At 34.5% G+C, this 17,181-nt stretch overlaps 1 protein-coding gene across 1 annotated transcript in view; it reads right to left on the bottom strand.

The window, feature by feature from the left end:
- LOC134528183 (nardilysin-like) overlaps positions 1–17,181 on the bottom strand; it is a 103,312-nt gene that overhangs the window by 65,669 nt on the left and 20,462 nt on the right. Inside the window, exons 6-7 of the mRNA XM_063361572.1 lie at positions 16,081–16,286; positions 5,619–5,789 (exon numbers count right to left, since the gene is read on the bottom strand). Coding sequence (XP_063217642.1) covers positions 5,619–5,789; positions 16,081–16,286 — 377 coding nt within the window. The remainder of the gene's footprint in view (positions 1–5,618; positions 5,790–16,080; positions 16,287–17,181) is intronic.

Below are 17,181 nucleotides of genomic sequence, written 5' to 3'. Positions count from 1 at the left end.
GAGATGGCCTTCATACGGGAAGGGTGTTGCTGGTGGTCGCTCTGCGGCCTGCCATCTAGCTGTAACTAACAAAACCTCGAAGATTGTATCTCGCTCTCCCTCTAACACACAGCCGATAAGGTTATATCGTGCCCGGAGGAGGGGAAGGTTTAGCAGGTTTCTCTTTCACTCATCCTTCGCCATGGGGAGGCGGAATGGATTATTTTTTTGTCCGTAACTGCGCACATGTGGCTGAGAGCTAACCTCTCCACTCCCGCACATCTTCTCACTCAACTCGCTCGTTCTCTCACACTATTTCAATAAATCTTTTCAAATCTTCAACATCAATACTTTAAACCATTGCGCTTCCTACGGATTAATTATATTTCATGCACGTGCCCGAATTCAGCTGCAAAAAAATAAAACAGGTAGTCAATTTTTTTCTTCAAAACCTTCCGAAACACTGTGTGTTAAAAAACATTCTGAAAGCCCATTTTTCTAGATAAATGGAAATTCTAATGGTTAAGGAAATATTTTTCCAATGTTTGTAAACAGTAAACAACATATAAAAAATCTTATAAATGTAAAATTAAAATACAAACAACCCTATAGCAAATTTAATTTCAATATGAAAAAGTCTACAATAATGTTTACAAGAAACGAAATTGCAATAGCAATACAAAAATATCGCAATTTTGTTACATTGTTAACATATATATTATTTTTAATAAAGGCAATAAAAATGACATACTCAATATTTGGAATAAAATAAATAATACCTTAAGCCCTACATAATTGCTGCGATATTCACAATAAATGCTTTTCTTAAATATAGTAATTAAAAAACATCGTAAATGAATTATGAACATACATATTATGGTGAAGGAAAGTGGACACTATCACACTGAAAAATCTTAGAGGGTAGTTTTCCTCATCTTATTTCTTTCTTTGCGTTTTTGGTCTTGTTCGTTAAAATATTTCATGTTCAAATACTTGATACGCATATACGTTCTTGTCCTGACAAAACAGTATTTTACTTCTTCTGGATATTTATTTTCAGTAGTTCCGCAAATAATTTTAGTCAGCGATTCAAAAATCCCCTCTTTTTTGCACAAATTGTTGCCATGAACATTATCAAAACACATTTCAGCGATCTTTATTAATTCCAAAAATTCATTAGTGGGACATTTTAAGTTACCCTTTGATTGTACATGTATCCAGCTATCGTCCTCCGAATTGAAATCCGTAGTGCCAAGGTCAGGATATTTATTTCTGAAACGGTGAGCTATATAGCCAGAAACATATTTCAGCCCTTCAAGAGAAATTTCGTCACTTGAAAGGGGCCTGGCCTCTAAATCTAAGTCTATTTCTTCCATGTCAGCAAGATCTATTTCATTTAAAGGTGATTTCTCTTGAAATGTCTTTGTAAAATACATTTCCTTGCACAAAAGTAGTTCTGTAATTCATTCTGATAAGCACTGTCCTGTTCCATTTTATTTGACGAAAAATCACTTACCAAACACATTTTGTCTGTCTTCTCATCCGTGTTTTTCCGTTCAGCAAAAACTGCTGCAGAATGTTTTCACAATATGTAGTTTATAATTCTGTATTTAAAGTAAATGGGCGACAGATGCGTATTTTGATGACCCATACCTCTAATATACGGAGAGAGAAAAAACCACTCTAACACATCTTAGTTCAGTTTAACTGTTAACAAATATTTAGGTTAACAGGTCCTATACATATTTCCGAATGTTTTACTGACTGAGTTATACTGGACATTAATTAAATTGATCGCTGATATTTATACTTTAAAACAAAATTTTGGATTTATCATTTTATGTAAACTCTAATGCGTTAAAAAGTGTAACGCAACACTACACACAGGTAGTGATGTCTAGTGCACTGCCCTATGCACATTAGTTAACAAAAAAATAAAATATTAATTACTGATAAATAATACCTTGATGTCGTGATACAAGTAACACATGCTTATCTGATATTTATCTCAATTAGAATACGAAATAGGAAGACAAAATAATTAACTGATTTTAAGTTTGATTTATTACTTACACAGTACAGTGCATTTAGAAGACAAATGGGTCTTAAGAAGCGAAAATCGTACTCGATTAAAGGATGGTATGGTGTTCGGTATATTACGGTTTCACTCAAAGTAACGGTTTCACAATGCTTTTAAGATATTAGTTACATCCCAACATAAGTTTAAAACATTTCTCTTAAGAGTGTGCTTCGTAGCATTAAAAGATGTGGCTTAATTATTATTTTGCAAATTTATCATTGTTATGGTGACGATGTCAGGGGTTTTCGTAATTTTTTTTAGAAATATAGTACTGTATTAGCAACTACGTTAAGAACTGTTATTTTATTCACACAGAGAAAAGAAATACAAAATGCTAAAATTTGGCGTTTGTCTTTTTATATACTACTATATAGGTTTGTTATTAATTTATTATATGTGTGTTGTAACATGTATAAAAATGTTAAATATATTCAACAACATTTGGTAATTACTATATATATTAAAAAACTTTTATGTACGCGACTTGAAACTACGTGAAAGGTTTTCAGTCTATAAAACTAGTCTATGATTTTTTTAAAATTATTAATTCTTATGCAAACAATTAATAAAATTGAAAGTTTCTTACATTGTCAGTATATGCATAGCATTACAGTTATTCCAAACAATTCTCTACCAGTGTTTACCTAAGGTTTGCATGTTACATTGGTTCTTCTACTAATACACGTATATTACAAGAGGTTTGTAATAGATTAAATGAGGTAGGTAAGAATTCGTTTTTATAAACGTTGTGTATGAAATTATAAATTTTGAGACGTATAATAACAAAAAGAAGTGCGTTCCGAAGACATGTCGGTAGTGTTACCCACTGAAACATTATTCCCACTTCAACTCTCTGTAAAAATAAAAGTATGGGGTTGAATGCGTCAAAAGGGGTATATAAATAAAATTTGAGGCTTCTTCCTTATTTCATACGCTGGTGTCCCCCACTTAGAATTGCAAACAAAAAATTTTCCTCGATGTTGTAATTTACTCTGCGTATTCACAAAAATTTTTGGCAGTAAATAGGTATTTAATTTTTAAAAATGAAAGAATTCATGTTTCGAAAAAAATATTAAAGCGATGTGTGGAAAAATGTTTACAGATACTCCAGTAAAATTTTCAGTTTGATTGTTTTGATAGTTTCAGAGCTGTTGGGAGTTTAGTTTGGAGGATTTTTCGGCCGTGCGAGGCAAGTTTGGCTCGTTTTCGTTTGCTTCCAGCGTAGGAAGCAGGGAACAAACGCCGATACCCGGCTTCACCTCGCATCCTCTGCTGGCCTTCCCTTGTCCTCTCCAGATGTATTACTGTATATTAGCTCCATGAACGCGACCTTGACAGACCCTTCGTTTCTTCGGCCTCCTCTCTCGTCCTCCCTCTACACCCCATTCTTCCCCCTCCCCACCCGCAGGCTGCGGCCAGCCGGCCGGAGCTCCGCCGGACTACCTGGTTCCGACAAGCGCCGCCCTCAGCGCCACGTCGTGGGGACATTCTTCTCGGCGGCGAGAGTTTTACACGCAGCGCTAGAACTGTCACTCCAGAGGGCGTGTTTTGAGTCGGATCGTATCAAAAACAAAAGGATATGAAAATATATACATAACTCAATAGTGTTCTGCCAATTATGTTTTTATTTTCATTTAAATTTATTCTTTAAATCGCTCCTGAAGTAGTCCAGCAGTGATCAATGGAAATTGTCAATATTAAACTGTAATTTTGACGATGAAAATTTTTTTTTCTTACTTTTATAGGTGCAGAAACCTATTCGTACACTCGTTTCTTGAACTATACTTAAGTTTAACATAATTATGTGTTTTCTAAATAATTCTGGTTTGGAATAAAAATAAATGCATTTAAAATGACATAACTCAGTAAAAAAAAGATTATTAAAAATATCCTAGGTATATTATGTCTCAAAAAGAAGCATCAAAAATAAATATGTACAGTTAAATTAGTTTTGTCGTAATATTTTCCATGCACCAATCGCCTTAAAGTAATTCCCCTGAGCACCACACAATGGAGCAACTAGCTTCAAGCTAGCGCGTTTTGTGACACGTGCTCAAAGATGACGCAACACCTAACATTGCCCAGTCAGCGTTGGGTGGACCTAGTAAACGCCTAATTCAAACATAATTCAGTGATTTTTCGGACTTTACTCAACAAATTTGGATTATTCCAAGTTAACCAAGGTAAACATACGTTTACTTCTTTTTCTTCTAACATATGTATGATTAAATACAAACATACGGTAAAATTTGAAAATCACGTCCTGGTTAGATGAAAGACCAGATTTGGTTATCTCGTGTCGGGCAGTCCTTGTAGCTTCAAAAGTGCACAAAATTTTTCTTATGGTTTGACGACTTCTTTAAGTATTATTTATATTTAATGATAATACTAACTGGCCAAAATAAATAATCCAGATTACTACTACAGATTATATTATGGTAAATATTGAAAGTTGTTTATAATTAGTAGACTACTAACGTGAGATAATTGAAGAAAATAAATTTTACTGCATCTAGGTTTAACATTTTGTTTTCTGCCTTGTATAGGAATATATTATATATTTATGTAATTCTGCAGAGTGGCTTCTGGAAAATAAGGGAATTAATAAATGAAGAGAAAGGTTGGTTAACACCTAACATATCTAACACTTATTTTTTTAAATTTAATTTCTAAGTATTTGCCATTTTTTTTTTTAACGTGTTTAAATAACCTATTAAACAATAAAATTTCCATAGCAAAAAGTTTATAAACCAAGTGGGAGAAATTTTCACTTTAGTATTATTTATCTATTTTCTTCTGCCATTTTCTGGTTAACAATTTCTCCCACTTAAAAAATTAAGATTTATTTCTGCATTTTCAAACATCATGCAAAGTATTACAAAAAAAATGCTTTATAAAATACAAATTGTGTATATGTATAAACAAATAATAAATAAAGAAATCAAACATTTTGAATACACAATCAAAGCTATGAAGATACAAGTACATGATATGACTTTTGGTTTTGTTTCGCTCGTGCTAAACATCAATACTAACAATTTACACTGCAATAAAAAAAATACTTGGGAGACAAATTTTTTTCCCTCAAAGTTTGTTTGCTGTGTGTTGCAAATCTATTACATAATGGCACCTATTGTATTTCTTGTGTTTCAAGACATAAATATTTTCCGCATATATATTTTCAGGGTTTTGTAATTACGTAAAAACCACAGTACTTTCAGAAAACTACGGAAATAGCAGGAAAACGTAAATAATGACTACATAACAAAAAAGATTCATGGTAAAATGTTTGCATAATAAACATACGTAATTTTACATTCGTTGCACATGTGGAATATTTATCGAATTAAAAAAAAATACTGTCGAGTCTTGTCCGGCCGAGTTTTGAGCAGAGTCAAGCTGAAACTACTTGCTCGACTCGAGTTTTTGAGTACCAGCCCATTTCTACAGAATAGGTACTGAAAAACAACATATCTATTTTAATTTTTACATCTTGAGTTTGTCTTACATACAGGAATAATATTTTTTCCTGAAATAACCAGAACCTGCATTTTCTCACCTTATTAATGTCTTTCACACTCTCGACCTTATATAACTTGGTGAATTCGGGAGTGTCAAATGAAATGCCATCAGAAAATGGCTTGAAGTCATCTGGTGGTAGTTTATTGTTGGGTATGGCTGAAAAATATTTGACAACCCACTCCTCCAGGGTTGACAAAGGAAGTCTAGCCTAGAAACAGATATTTGAGTAAGATGAACCTTCTCAACAAAAACTTAACATAATTTTGCAACTACTATATATATTAATGCAATCATTAAGTATACACATAACACAGTACACCTAGTTGTCTAAGCAACATCATGAAACCTCTGAAATAACAATTGATTTTTTTTCTAGTTTTAAATGTAATTTAATTTTAAACATAACTTATAAACATCAATTTGAAAACTGTAACAAAATTACACTAGGTAAAGTCGAAACAAAAACATTCTACCACAGTCTTTAATTTCAGGGTTCCATTTGTCATTTACAACACATTATAACATTATAAAATTATAACAGACAAGGTTCTCAAAATCATGCTTCAAGTTATAACTTCAAAAACTACTTATTACTGAAACTATACCAATTTTCTGATGAAACAATGCCAATAACACTACATATTTGTTTACTTAATTTTTTTATTTATTTCTAAAATGAAACAATAATGATGTGGAGCTTATTTAAGATACACTTGCCCAATATGACCCACCTAAGATTTGAAATTCGATATACATAAATAGGGTGACTAACACACTATGGATAACCTATGCACACACCTAAAGAATGATTGACAACAAGGAATGATGAGCAGGGGAAATAAATTTTTTTAAAATCACTACATAGTATAAAACAAAGTCGCTTCCCGCTGTCTGTCTGTCCCTATGTATGAATAGATCTTTAAAACTACGCAACGGATTTTGATGCAGTTTTTTTTTAATAGATAGAGTGATTCAAGAGGAAAGTTTATATGTATAATACATGCATAATATAGCAGAGAAACACTGGTAATTTTAGAGGTTTCTAATGTGATGTCGTAAATAAACACATTTTTTTGCGCTTACATTGCAAACGCTGGCTGAACCCTACGAGATACCTAGATAAAAATAATGTACTACAGTATTGTACACCTCAAAAAGGTCAACAAAAAAAGTCCGCGATGGTATATGTCTATCTCTTAGGGATAACTCACAATAACCATTTTTTATCCTTAACTTTTTACAATAATTAATGGCTTATTTACGATACGATTTTAAGCAATACAGCATTAATTCTTATCCAATTAAGTACCTTAAATACATTGTGCCTTTAATATAGATCAATATGGCCCTTTACAGCATGTAATTTAAATGAATATTTTCGAAGATATTACAGATTTAAAATGCAGGGACATAGCGATTGCAGCGGGTACCGGCCGGGGGGTCGGTATATAAAGACATTCCGTAGTATATTTACATATTTAGTATCAGCACTGCACCCGTGCGAAGCCGGGGCGGGTCGCTAGTGTTTTACAAAACAGCTTTATTTGCAAAATAGTGATAAAATCAGCTCATGTTTATGTTTAAAAAATTAGCTTTTCACTATTTTGGATATAAACGACAGTAAAACAAACTGTAATTTAGTTCAGCAATTTTACAAAAACATTTGCTCCAAATTTTTCTGTAATCTAAAACCATTAATTACAATTATTTATTTAGGTAGTTTTTTTGAGTCGTAGCGTCTCTTTCGTCATAGATAAATGCAGTGAGAGGGCTGCTACTGTTGATTTATACTTGTTGTAAATATCGAATTATCTTCCTTTGATGTCCATGCTAATATAGGGCCATGTTATCTGTTGTAGTCCATGGCTGTAGACGTTTGTTTTTCAATAGTACTTGTACAAGTGGCTAAACAAATACAAATACCAATATAATTATTTGTTTTCAATTTCAAACTTCAAAAATTGTCTGTTTCTTCAATTGTCCATGCAATTTTTCTGCTACCATTTTGTGAGAGAATAGTTTAAAATGCAGAGTCTAAAATTTTGTTGATAGTTCTTATGAGTATGTTTACGCTATCGTTATTTCTTTTGAGTTTTGTGTGCTGTAAATTGTGTGTTTATGATTACGTACACAAATATACTTATGTTAAAGTGCGGTGCTTGCTTCAAAAAAATACCACAACATAGCCAAATATAGTTCAACGAACAAGAACTGGGATGTTCCCATACATCAGGAAAATATATTTATTATTATAACTACATATTTACATCAAATTTTTTAAAAAAGCGACAAAATATTTGTGAAAAATTTTTATTGTAAATATTTGAATTTGCATTAGGCAACACAGTAAAGTTTAATGCATAAATGAAGCAGTTTCTTTTGTGCAAATTTTTGTTAAGTGACCAGTAATGCAGCAATGAATTTCGTAATTCATACATAGGCCTAAACAAATTTTATTCAAAAACTTACTACGTAATAAAATTTGCTTTAACCATACTATCAATAGATAAATTACAAGTTTGCTTATAATTAAATTCTTGTGCAACTTAGTCTGAATTCTTTTACTTATTACCTCAAAAACATGAGCTATCATAAATGTGTTTTGTTTGCAGAACAGGAATTTATTTTATAGTATCAATTAATTTTTATGACAAAATCGGTGTTGAGATAAAAAAGGAACAGTGATGAAATGAATGGAAAGAAGGAAACAGGAACCCATAGACAACCTACCAGTTAATTTTTCCCACTTTCAAAAAATCCATGTGCACACCTAAAACTATTCTGTGGAGGTGCAATGTGGATGCAAGCATTTCTAATTTCTAACGAGATGGTAGCTGTGAACAATATTAAACACAGACACCTTATAGAATCAATAAACAATAAATATGGTTGGTACAAAACTTGGTTCAGTATACATATATGGTTTAGTACTTTAGTTACTACAGTCAATCCTCAGTAACACAAACCTGAAGGAACCATAATTTTGTCAATTTCCAGTAATAGAGGTTTGTAGTAACTAAACTATAACAAAATTTAACCGGCCACCCATCTCTGTTAGTACCCTGGTGGCTGGTGCAGGCAGATACACCTGGCTCATTGCTTCTACGTGACCTTGAACTGCCGACTCATCTGGGGAGGGAGCAGTATGTCTTCCCCTCCCTTCCAGCCTACTAAAACATGTGCCGCTAATCAGCACTGCTCTTGCTTCCGATTGGTTAAACCTCCTCCTGGCCAGATATGCGATACAAGAGGGTGCAGAAGTTGTGATTACTAGTCGCCACCTAACCACCATTTTGCTTTATCGCCTCAATACTCGACGCCTCTGCTTTATCCTCTACCCTTCGGAACTGCCTGCACTTCAACACCTGCCATCTTCAGCTCCGAGAGCCACCTGCCTGCTGCCGATTCTAACGTTCATTTACAAGCACATTGCCGTGAAAGGTATAAGTTCTCTACCGTTCGTTCCAGACGCGCTGTGCCCGTCAATTGAAAGAAAACTGCTGCCAACTGTCCGTTTCCCAGATATGAATCCGTCTGTATACAGATGCTTTTTTGTTTCAATGGGCGTGCTGTGCAGCAGGAAGCATCCAAGATTGGCGCAGGCAGTTCCGCCTCCCGTCTATTTTGACACTACATAAATGTATGGGCAGGTTTCACCGTGTGTCAAGGGGGCCTGATTCTGTGATTTGTGTTGGGTACAATAAACTGTCTTGCACCGGAAATTGTCCCGACGAGTCATTTACCGACTGGAACCTTGTGCATGCTCTGGCGGGGAACACCTGCCACATTAGTGGCAGGAAGAGACTCTGTCACACCACCCGCGCCTCCGCCGGGGAAGCCTACGATTCACTGGTCCTTTCGTACACGCCCGAAAACGCCCGATTACTCATGTTCGTGCAACTTCGGAATTTTCGAAAAAACGCGCGCGCGCAAATGTTGTAATTCAACATGTCCCATGCTGGTCAGCAGTTTTCAAGGCTTATTGCAAAACTATGTTTTCAGTGAAGCGGAGAAAAGTATTTCTGGTTTTTTGGATGGAGAGCATCAATACGGAATTTTTTTGGATGAACTGAAAAAGTTAGGGCAAACATACTCTGTGCGAAGCAGCTACAATTATGCCACAGCAGGTAAATAATATTATGTAATACTTAACTGTATAATTAATGTATTCAATAAAATGGCAACAGATTGCTACCTAGTTGTTATATGGCATATTTTTAGAAATTGCCCTAAATTCATTATGTTCAAGTATTATTGTTTTAAGCATTTTATCTCCATATATGTATACTGAGGATAAGTTAGATTCGAATCTCGGATTCGAATCCACAACCGTACCAACTTATCCTCAGTTATATGTATAGCATATTTTATAAGCCCCATTACACTTAACAGGATGCAAAGAAAAGTGGCTGTGAGAAAATCATATAATACAAATAAGATAAAAATAAGGAACGAAAAAGTGTAATACTGCAGAGTTGCAGCTTCATCAGATTACCTTTAATGTACCTATGTTATTAGTCACCTTATTTTTCAGAAAGCTTTACTCTGCAGTAACTGTAATTCTGCAGTGATGGTGTTTTTGGCAGTGTTTTAATACACAATATGCTATTTTATATGTAATAACAATACTGCATGGTGAATTGATTTTGTTATTACTTTTTTGCAGCTTCACCTAAAGTATTTTTTCAGTACAAGCAGGGCAAATTAACTCATGCCCCTGAGATTGAGTATTTTGGAGCACCATTCACAGTGGAGAAATGTGTGTTTATGGAGTGTGCTCAAGGTCCAAAATATTACAATGCCAAACAGACTACAGATCAACTGGTAAGTTGTAAAACTGTGTGTTCATTGATGATTTGTATATAAACTCTATAATATTCATAATACATCCCAGTGAATGTGAGTTCTTTTCATATCTTGCAGTTATTAATAAGAAAGCCTTAGGTCCAAGGATACCTAGTATCGTATTGTTTTCTGTATTCTGCTTATTAGCAACAGTTCTTTTCCCAAAATTTGTAAATCAAGGAAGTTATAACAGACACTTAAATCTTTTTATATATGTAACTATTATTTATCAATTTAATTATTACATTGTTGGAACCAAGTAACTATTTAAGTCACTTAAACTTATATGCAATAAGTTGACATCATAAAGCAATATTAATAATAATATTTAATTAGCTAGGTACTTAATTATTAATGTTATAAATCATTGTTTTACATTGTATTTACTACAGGAATGTCACAGCTGGAAACATTTTCCATGACAAACAGGGTTATGCAATTTTCTTTAACTCAATCTAGAAATATAAAAAAAATCACATACATTTCATACTTGTTTTTATCCATCCAAAACAACCATGGTGAAAAAATATTAAACAGTATTTTTAACAATTGTATCCTGTTAACATTACCATCATGACTATCATGGGATCTTCATGTACCTACTACCTATCACCAGTCTGAAGATATAATTTTTTTTTAATGTATGAAGCTAAATTTAGTAAATTTGAAGTTGAAGATTTGCCTAATTAAATTTTTTTTTTTCAAGCCTGACCATCCACAACCAAAAAAGAAAAAATTCTTGATAAAAAGTACCAAAAAACTGGGTTGTCCAGGTGTCATGGCTGTGAGGACTGTGAGAGTCTACCAGGAATTTACCGCAGCGGACTCGCAGAGGAAGAAGCATGCTGTAAGTTATGTACCTAATACAGATTTTAAGTTACATCTTTTACCAAATGCCACTTTAGTGCTTTGGTAACCAGTCAATATGCAAGTAGTTTTGAGCCCTCTGTAGGAACCTTAGAGATCACATGACAACTTAATGTCTTTATTTGCACATTCACAAGAAATATAATATTACATGAGATGTGTTTCTGTCATGGATACTTAAAAGAGAAATTGGCTTTGAAATGTGAACTTGAAAATGAGTGTGATTATGTTTTAATAAGCATAGCAAAATATACAGCCAACGTAGTTTTCTTCTTAAATTTATTTTATACTGTAGATAGTGCAATAGTGGTTGGGAATCAACATAAAATCACATGAATATTCATTATCTCAAGTATTACAACATTTCCTGGTGCACGACCATTAGTTTAGTAGGTCTTATAACTAGGGCCTGGAAAATTTCGGTGTTTTCAGTATGCAAAAAGCGGTACTTTCAAATTAGAAAAGCGGTGGTTTAAAGTCGGTATTTTCGTTATGCAATGGAAATTTTACCGGTATTTTAAATGTTGACTAAATTGTGCAGTTATTGAATATAATAGTTTACATATTTAATAAACAATCCATGTATACTAGGAATAGGCTAATATGCATAATAACAGCCAATTAAATCCAAAACAGTTACACAAAACAGACACGTTGCTATAGATGTTTGCAACTACATTTTTTTTTTCTTTTTTTTTTTTTGGGCTGCCAATGCCACATGCTTAGCCGACTTTAGGTGTTTGTCAATGAAATCTTTTCTATCCCATGAAACTTTACAGTTGCAAAATTTGCACATCACTGTGCTATTGTCAGTACAATAAAACCCATGTTTCTGATACTGATATGCTCATATTTAATGGAGTGGAGGAACACGGGGTTGCCACTTGAACAAACCCCAGCGCACAAATGAGAAGAAACTTAGTGTGAACTATACCCCAGATCAATTTTGAGCATCAAAACCATACACGAACACGGCTTATGTAAAAATAAGGTAATTATGCTGAAACACAAGACTTGGGTTAAAGGATACTTTAACCTTGTGTAGATCAAGTAGAAAACATTCGGCTATAAACGAAAGAAATAAGAACAATGCTATCCTGAAATGCTGTGACATGTTTTTGGAGTAGATAATCACAGCGACAGACCGACAGGATGCGCTCTTGCCCTTGCCGTCAGCGATGTTTATTTTGACAGCTCAAGCAATTATCTTTTCCACGTCCCTTCGCAGCGTAAAAAAAAAGAGGAAAAAAAAAACACGCTGACAGTTTTTCACGCAGAAGGTTGAAATAAGGGAGGGAATGTGTTGAAATGTTAGTTGGAAAAGGTGTGGGGGGGGGGGGAAATTGTTTTTACATGGTTTGTGGCTCTGGGAGGGATGAGCCTTGAAGAATTAGCAGGGGATGGGAGAGGTAAGCGTCGCGTCGCGTCACGTCACGTATGACGTCAAGCCGCCGGGCGGGTAAGATAACATGACAGCTGAGACGGCTTTTCGTGCGATAGTGGAGGCGCCGAGCTCGTCTAGACACTGCCTCATGGCCAGTCTAGAGGGGTGGTATCTATTTTTAGACGTCTTTTGTATGCCTGGTTGCTTACAGTACAGCTCTCGCCAAGATAAACGTGAACACATAGAGCCCAACAAAGTGTAACAGACTTGTTTTTCAGCCGATTTTACTCAAATTTTCGACTTTCTCTGCTCAAATTTTTCATGTTTTCTCAAAAAACGGTCGTATAAACGGAATGGACGCATCAGAGGGGGCTCGCATCGGCGGGATTCTACTGTAATGGTACTTTTCGGGGATATATTCGCAGTGTAATATAGAAATGTTGTGGTTTTCGCGAATGTACTTACTTATCGCGTTTTCATGCGAAATTCGCGCGAATTTTCGCAAAATTCGCGATCGCGAAAAATTCCAGGCTCTACTTATAACTAAGCAAGTTGTAGGCTTCGCGTGCAGGCAACTTCATGTGTCTGGTGCACGCGGTGAACTGCCGTGAGGCAGTAATCGTAGCAACGCCTACCTCAACCTGTGCATGCATTGGAACTTCTGACCACCACAATCATAACTTAACTTTTACGAAAATGGTGTTCTTGTTAATTTCAATTGATAGTGACAATATATAATATTTCTTGTGATGTTTGTAATTTTATATGTGTATGTATACAAAAACATGTACAAATATAATATTTCAGTGACAAATAAATTGATATTAATAGCAAAAATTATTATCTCCAATCTTAAACCCACATTAATTCCACTAATATTTATTACTTCCTATTATATTTCATCGTAAGCATATATTTCATATATTAAAGACATAAAAAGTAATTGGTAGGGCCTAGAAACACTGCTTTCAACATCTTAAGAGAAATATAATCAATATAATGAATCAAATTGTACTTGTTAAAATAACATAAAAGTTTTTTAATTCTTCGGTTAACATAATAGGCAAAACTCATTTTAATTTGGCAACCTAGATTGAAGTGAATTTCAATATCATATTATTATGGGAAGTTAATAGATTATACATACAGTGGCAAAACCATCCAGGCCTTCAAGAACCTATATTTAGAAGCAGTATAATATTAGAACACGTTTACTTCACACTCATATGATTAATTTAAAACTTTTGTATGTGAACAATTTTTATACACAGGATGTTGTGTAAATGTAACATGAATATTAATTACCTTACAGGCTAAAAAATCACAAGTTGCACAAATTTAGATATTAAGGTGTGTGTATTTCCCATATGCTGAATCGGCAGCTATGTGCCTTATGAAAATATTGTAATAGTATGTACTTTTTTTATTCCATTATACTACATACAAGAAGATAAACTGATTGAAGCCTTTATGAACAAAATGCATATTCAACCATTTTTAAAGTTCGACAGCAGTCTCTTGCCATTATGTTAATTCATCTGCTACAGCCATTAAGTGTTTGATTAATTGGTTGATTGAACATACGCTTGCGACTGAGCTTTCGCCTGGTGGAAAGGAGTTCTCTCTCTCCAACTCATTCTCCTAAAATTCTAAAACCTCCTCTGTAAGTCTTTTCCTCCTCTCACATCCAGTATCCCCCTTTCAAGCCCATCCAACTCTCGCCCCATCCGCACCAGAAATACCTGCTTTCCTCTCTCGGTTATCTCCACTCCTCTGAATCTTCCACTCATGATCTCCCCTCCCTTTATACCTCCCTCTGTTAAACCTAGCTCCCAACTTTCTCCAGCCCTCCTCCCCTTTAATTAACATAAACAATATCATGAGTTTCCACTTTCCCCCTCCTTTACAGTGTGTCCAACTCTAGTTCGATCATTACCGTATGTAACAGACCTTCTCAATAATATTTTCAAAAGCTATCCATGTACCTTTCCTAACTTTTTGTCACTTTAGTTAACATGGAGTAGCCTAAATAAATGGTGAATGTATCTCAAATATTTTTTTTCTTCCAACCTATGCCACATAAAAACAAATACAAATATATATCTTCATAGTTAATAAATAAATTGATTTACATACTGTGGCATGAATACAAATATGATACAATGAATGTGTTAACACTAATTTTTCAAGCATCAAATCTTTCACTTTCTTTTAAATGCATTGAAAAGATGTCCATGATATAAACATATACAATCATAAGATTTTCCCATTGATAACCAGAGATTCTATAAGGTACGTATTAAATATCAATGAAATAGTGACTACACCAGTGATCCTGTAGGCTGTAAACTCATGAACCTATGTTAATCTTCACAACCTAAAGAAGATAATAAAACTGAAATAAATAAATTTCTCGCAAGAAATGCAAATACAACTGATGCACCATACAGAAAAAGTCCATGTGTTAAAGCTCGATACAATAAATTGAAGAAAAAAATTAACGAATAGGAATGTGAACTATCAAACCGACAAATCATATGCTCAAACCATACACGACTCCGCTCATTAGGTATTTCTTATAAATTTCTGATACGTATTTTAAATGAAAATGTGACAAAACAATATAACCTCAATAACCGGTAATATTTTCTGCAAGCAACGACCATATACCACCCCCGTGTTTACATTCTTTGTGTACGTTAAAAAAAAAAAAAAACGAAGTTGCACGAACATGAGTAATCGGGCATTTTCGGGCGTGTACGAAAGGACCAGTGAATCGTAGGCTTCCCCCTCCGCCGCGCTGCTTGCAACTAGGCCACCTTGTGGCGAGGTGGCCATTGAGACCCCGATGAGAATATCAACCCCTCGTCGCCCCCTTCCAGCGGAATGGAGCTGCAGAGTAGTGTGGCCAGCATCAAAGAACGCAACACATCTCGGTTTTCAACCACTTGTTAAGTTAAACTTTAATTATACTGTGGTTATTGATTATGTATCCGAAATAAATGGTCTGTGATGCAGCTTAGCATTAATTTTAGTAGCAGGTGGAAAGAATAACAACAATAAGAATCTAGTCTTTATACATCAATGCAAGACAAATGTGAATTTATATGCTGTAAGCTTGAAAAGCTCCTCGTCTTGCATTAGGATAAATACAGTAAGTGTGATACAGTAGAGAGTAGAACATACTTTTTGAGCCATATAAATTTTTTTGCAATCTTTAACTTTATTGGAACTAAGATTTAAAAATTAAATAAAAACTGTAATTAAATTTTGTAAGAGTTTGGTTATTGTTAATACAAACCTCAATACTGCACAGGTACAAAACTATGGTCCCTTCAAGTTTTCTATTATCGAGGTTCGACCGCACACTGCTAAGTTCACAGACACCTGAAACGTCCTTCACCTGAACAGCCAAGGTCATGTGATGGGCGGAGTAGTGCTTCTCGTGGAACTTGTGGGCCTCTGCGTACAACTGGTCATCAGACACGCCGTCCCGCAGGGTCTTCAGGTTCCCCCACGAGAACTTGTTGACGGGGTGACCCTGCTTGGCCAGACTGCACAAGATCTGCTCCCTCCTGTTCCCGTCGATCGGCAGCTCTATCTGAAACTCTGCGAGGATTCACGACACTCATATACGAGAAATCATCGAGACACAAAAGGCCTGGATTATCCACATACACACCTCCTGTGAAAATAACATTAAATGCTGCCTACCTGCACAAAACAGCCACTTTACACAAGATAACTTCCAAACAAAACACGCACACATTGCATGGTGAAGCAAAAAACATTGCAACATATGAAACACTAGTATGTAATTTTAAACTTGAGTTTTTGAGTTGTTAAGATTTAAATAACATAAACAATTTACAAATGAAATTACATATGAAAAAAAAAATTCTACAACTTACAATGAAGGTACTGTATATTCTTCCATTTTTACAACTCTATCGACCCCCCCTTCCCTTCCGGGGTCTAGACTCTAAAGCAAGATTAGCTGCACTCTGTTGTCAAGCTAAAACTAAGAAGTTTACAAGGTACTATGTTGGTAAGTAAAAGAAAAAAAATTATACTTACAGAACATTCTTCTGTTATTAACTGTTCACTTTTACACTATAAAAACTAATTTGTGCAATATCTATACACAACAAAACTCAAATTTTTCACCTAATATACAAATCAAATCATTTTGCTTTAGTTAAATGCCACAGGAATTCTACACACCAAACTATTTTGTAAAGAAGTGCCTGCAAATGCATCTAGCATCTCACAATATTACAACAGTTCCAATACCATCCATCTCCTCTCCAAAGATACATCAACAGTACGAATCACAGTAACGCCAACTCCTAGGTACAAAAATCAGTAATTACAATTGTGCATATAATAAAACATACATAAAACAGAAAATGTGAAATGATATAGTTTATACCAAATCACCACAGAATAATTTAACATATTTATTCAGTAATGGGCTAATTTGACTAATTTGATTATTAAAAGA

Source organism: Bacillus rossius, chromosome 1, assembly GCF_032445375.1.
Source record: "Bacillus rossius redtenbacheri isolate Brsri chromosome 1, Brsri_v3, whole genome shotgun sequence".
Classification (NCBI taxonomy): Eukaryota; Metazoa; Arthropoda; class Insecta; order Phasmatodea; family Bacillidae; genus Bacillus; species Bacillus rossius.
Note: the sequence above shows the minus strand (reverse complement) of the source record. Positions and strands in the feature narration are given on the sequence as shown.